This window comes from Pempheris klunzingeri, chromosome 1 (assembly GCF_042242105.1).
Source record: "Pempheris klunzingeri isolate RE-2024b chromosome 1, fPemKlu1.hap1, whole genome shotgun sequence".
In the NCBI taxonomy this organism is placed as follows: Eukaryota; Metazoa; Chordata; class Actinopteri; order Acropomatiformes; family Pempheridae; genus Pempheris; species Pempheris klunzingeri.
Genome location: NC_092012.1, coordinates 28,932,654 through 28,937,254, shown reverse-complemented (window position 1 = coordinate 28,937,254; position 4,601 = coordinate 28,932,654). Strand labels below are relative to the sequence as shown.

The window sequence follows — 4,601 nt, the reverse complement described above, 5'->3', positions numbered from 1 at the left end:
AACAACTACAGTTCACACACCTACAACTGCACCTTGCCCTGGCGGACATGATATGACATGTGGATGGTCAGACTGGATCAATCTTGGCAAGCCTACACCAGGCCCGGACGGTGGAGAAAATGATTCCATCAAGAAGATAATCGCTGCTGGTTATCACATTTGCTCAGCACCAGTAGAAGTCCAATGTAGAGCTGTTTCTTACCCAGATCTTTCAATGTCACAGGTGGGACAAGCTGTGACTTGCAATAAAGATGTGGGTCTCATATGTATCAACAAACAACAAGGGCTTCAGCAGGAGTGTTTTGATTATGAGATTAAATTTAAATGCTGTGCGTGTCCAACACCATCAACTCCAACTACAATTTCAACTACTACGACCACAACACCTTCTACCACAACATACACACCCACAACTACTACTGCAACCACGACAACTTCTACCACAACTGAAACAACTACAGTTCACACACCTACAACTGCACCTTGCCCTGGCGGACATGATATGACATGTGGATGGTCAGACTGGATCAATCTTGGCAAGCCTACACCAGGCCCGGACGGTGGAGAAAATGATTCCATCAAGAAGATAATCGCTGCTGGTTATCACATTTGCTCAGCACCAGTAGAAGTCCAATGTAGAGCTGTTTCTTACCCACATCTTTCAATGTCACAGGTGGGACAAGCTGTGACTTGCAATAAAGATGTGGGTCTCATATGTATCAACAAACAACAAGGGCTTCAGCAGGAGTGTTTTGATTATGAGATTAAATTTAAATGCTGTGCGTGTCCAACACCATCAACTCCAACTACAATTTCAACTACTACGACCACAACACCTTCTACCACAACATACACACCCACAACTACCACTGCAACCACGACAACTTCTACCACAACTGAAACAACTACAGTTCACACACCTACAACTGCACCTTGCCCTGGCGGACATGATATGACATGTGGATGGTCAGACTGGATCAATCTTGGCAAGCCTACACCAGGCCCGGACGGTGGAGAAAATGATTCCATCAAGAAGATAATCGCTGCTGGTTATCACATTTGCTCAGCACCAGTAGAAGTCCAATGTAGAGCTGTTTCTTACCCACATCTTTCAATATCACAGGTGGGACAAGCTGTGACTTGCAATAAAGATGTGGGTCTCATATGTATCAACAAACAACAAGGGCTTCAGCAGGAGTGTTTTGATTATGAGATTAAATTTAAATGCTGTGCGTGTCCAACACCATCAACTCCAACTACAATTTCAACTACTACGACCACAACACCTTCTACCACAACATACACACCCACAACTACTACTGCAACCACGACAACTTCTACCACAACTGAAACAACTACAGCTCACACACCTACAACTGCACCTTGCCCTGGCGGACATGATATGACATGTGGATGGTCAGACTGGATCAATCTTGGCAAGCCTACACCAGGCCCGGACGGTGGAGAAAATGATTCCATCAAGAAGATAATCGCTGCTGGTTATCACATTTGCTCAGCACCAGTAGAAGTCCAATGTAGAGCTGCTTCTTACCCAAATCTTTCAATGTCACAGCTGGGACAAGCTGTGACTTGCAATAAAGATGTGGGTCTCATATGTATCAACAAACAACAAGGGCTTCAGCAGGAGTGTTTTGATTATGAGATTAAATTTAAATGCTGTGCGTGTCCAACACCATCAACTCCAACTACAATTTCAACTACTACGACCACAACACCTTCTACCACAACATACACACCCACAACTACTACTACAACCACGACAACTTCTACCACAACTGAAACAACTACAGTTCACACACCTACAACTGCACCTTGCCCTGGCGGACATGATATGACATGTGGATGGTCAGACTGGATCAATCTTGGCAAGCCTACACCAGGCCCGGACGGTGGAGAAAATGATTCCATCAAGAAGATAATCGCTGCTGGTTATCACATTTGCTCAGCACCAGTAGAAGTCCAATGTAGAGCTGTTTCTTACCCAAATCTTTCAATGTCAGAGCTGGGACAAGCTGTGACTTGCAATAAAGATGTGGGTCTCATATGTATCAACAAACAACAAGGGCTTCAGCAGGAGTGTTTTGATTATGAGATTAAATTTAAATGCTGTGCGTGTCCAACACCATCAACTCCAACTACAATTTCAACTACTACGACCACAACACCTTCTACCACAACATACACACCCACAACTACTACTGCAACCACGACAACTTCTACCACAACTGAAACAACTACAGCTCACACACCTACAACTGCACCTTGCCCTGGCGGACATGATATGACATGTAGATGGTCAGACTGGATCAATCTTGGCAAGCCTACACCAGGCCCGGACGGTGGAGAAAATGATTCCATCAAGAAGATAATCGCTGCTGGTTATCACATTTGCTCAGCACCAGTAGAAGTCCAATGTAGAGCTGTTTCTTACCCAGATCTTTCAATGTCACAGGTGGGACAAGCTGTGACTTGCAATAAAGATGTGGGTCTCATATGTATCAACAAACAACAAGGACCTCAGCAACAATGTTTTGATTATGAGATTAAATTCAAATGCTGTGCATGTCCAACACCTTCAACTCCTACTACAATTTCAACCACTACGACCACAACACCTTCTACCACAACTGAAACAACTCCAACTCCAACTACTACTACAACCACCACACCTTCTACAACAACTGAAACAACTACAACTCACACACCTACTACTACTACTACAATGACTACACCTTCAACCACAACTGAAACAACTACAACTCCAACTACTACTACAACCACCACAACTACTTCTACTACCACTCCTACTACACCCTCTACCACAACTGAAACAACTACAACTCACACACCTACTGCTACTACTACTACTACACCCTCTACCACAACTGAAACAACTACAGTTCACACACCTACAACTGCACCTTGCCCTGGCGGACATGATATGACATGTAGATGGTCAGACTGGATCAATCTTGGCAAGCCTACACCAGGCCCGGACGGTGGAGAAAATGATTCCATCAAGAAGATAATCGCTGCTGGTTATCACATTTGCTCAGCACCAGTAGAAGTCCAATGTAGAGCTGTTTCTTACCCAGATCTTTCAATGTCACAGGTGGGACAAGCTGTGACTTGCAATAAAGATGCTGGTCTCATATGTATCAACAAACAACAAGGACCTCAGCAACAATGTTTTGATTATGAGATTAAATTCAAATGCTGTGCATGTCCAACACCTTCAACTCCTACTACAATTTCAACCACTACGACCACAACACCTTCGACCACAACTGAAACAACTCCAACTCCAACTACTACTACAACCACCACACCTTCTACAACAACTGAAACAACTACAACTCACACACCTACTACTACTACTACAATGACTACACCTTCAACTACAACTGAAACAACTACAACTCCAACTACTACTACAACCACCACACCTACTACTACTACTACTACTACTACACCCTCTACCACAATTGGAACAACTACAGTTCACACACCTACTACTGCACCTTGCCCTGGCGGACATGATATGACATGTGGATGGTCAGACTGGATCAATCTTGGCAAGCCTACACCAGGTCCTGATGGTGGAGAAAATGATTCCATCAAGAAGATAATCGCTGCTGGTTATCACATTTGCTCAGCACCAGTAGAAGTCCAATGTAGAGCTGCTTCTTACCCAGATCTTTCAATGTCACAGCTGGGACAAGCTGTGACTTGCAATAAAGATGCTGGTCTCATATGTATCAACAAACAACAAGGACCTCAGCAACAATGTTTTGATTATGAGATTAAATTCAAATGCTGTGCATGTCCAACACCTTCAACTCCTACTACAATTTCAACCACTACGACCACAACTGAAACAACTCCAACTCCAACTACTACTACAACCACCACACCTTCTACAACAACTGAAACAACTACAACTCACACACCTACTACTACTACTACAATGACTACACCTTCAACTACAACTGAAACAACTACAACTCCAACTACTACTACAACCACCACACCTACTACTACTACTACTCCTACTACACCCTCTACCACAATTGGAACAACTACAGTTCACACACCTACTACTGCACCTTGCCCTGGCGGACATGATATGACATGTGGATGGTCAGACTGGATCAATCTTGGCAAGCCTACACCAGGTCCTGACGGTGGAGAAAATGATTCCATCAAGAAGATAATCGCTGCTGGTTATCACATTTGCTCAGCACCAGTAGAAGTCCAATGTAGAGCTGTTTCTTACCCAGATCTTTCAATGTCACAGGTGGGACAAGCTGTGACTTGCAATAAAGATGCTGGTCTCATATGTATCAACAAACAACAAGGACCTCAGCAACAATGTTTTGATTATGAGATTAAATTCAAATGCTGTGCATGTCCAACACCTTCAACTCCTACTACAATTTCAACCACTACGACCACAACACCTTCGACCACAACTGAAACAACTCCAACTCCAACTACTACTATAACCACCACACCTTCTACAACAACTGAAACAACTACAACTCACACACCTACTACTACTACTACTACAATGACTACAC

The 4,601-nt window shown here is 43.7% G+C and overlaps 1 protein-coding gene across 1 annotated transcript; it reads left to right on the top strand.

Annotated features, from left to right (window-relative positions):
* Window positions 1–2,464: 2,464 nt before the first annotated feature.
* Window positions 2,465–4,344, top strand: LOC139201102 (salivary glue protein Sgs-3-like). The gene is made up of 4 exons (XM_070830373.1): window positions 2,465–2,943; window positions 3,247–3,543; window positions 3,847–4,244; window positions 4,319–4,344. Exons 1-4 carry the CDS (start codon window positions 2,465–2,467, stop codon window positions 4,342–4,344), a joined length of 1,200 nt encoding a protein of 399 aa, XP_070686474.1.
* The last annotated feature ends 257 nt before the right edge of the window (window positions 4,345–4,601 follow it).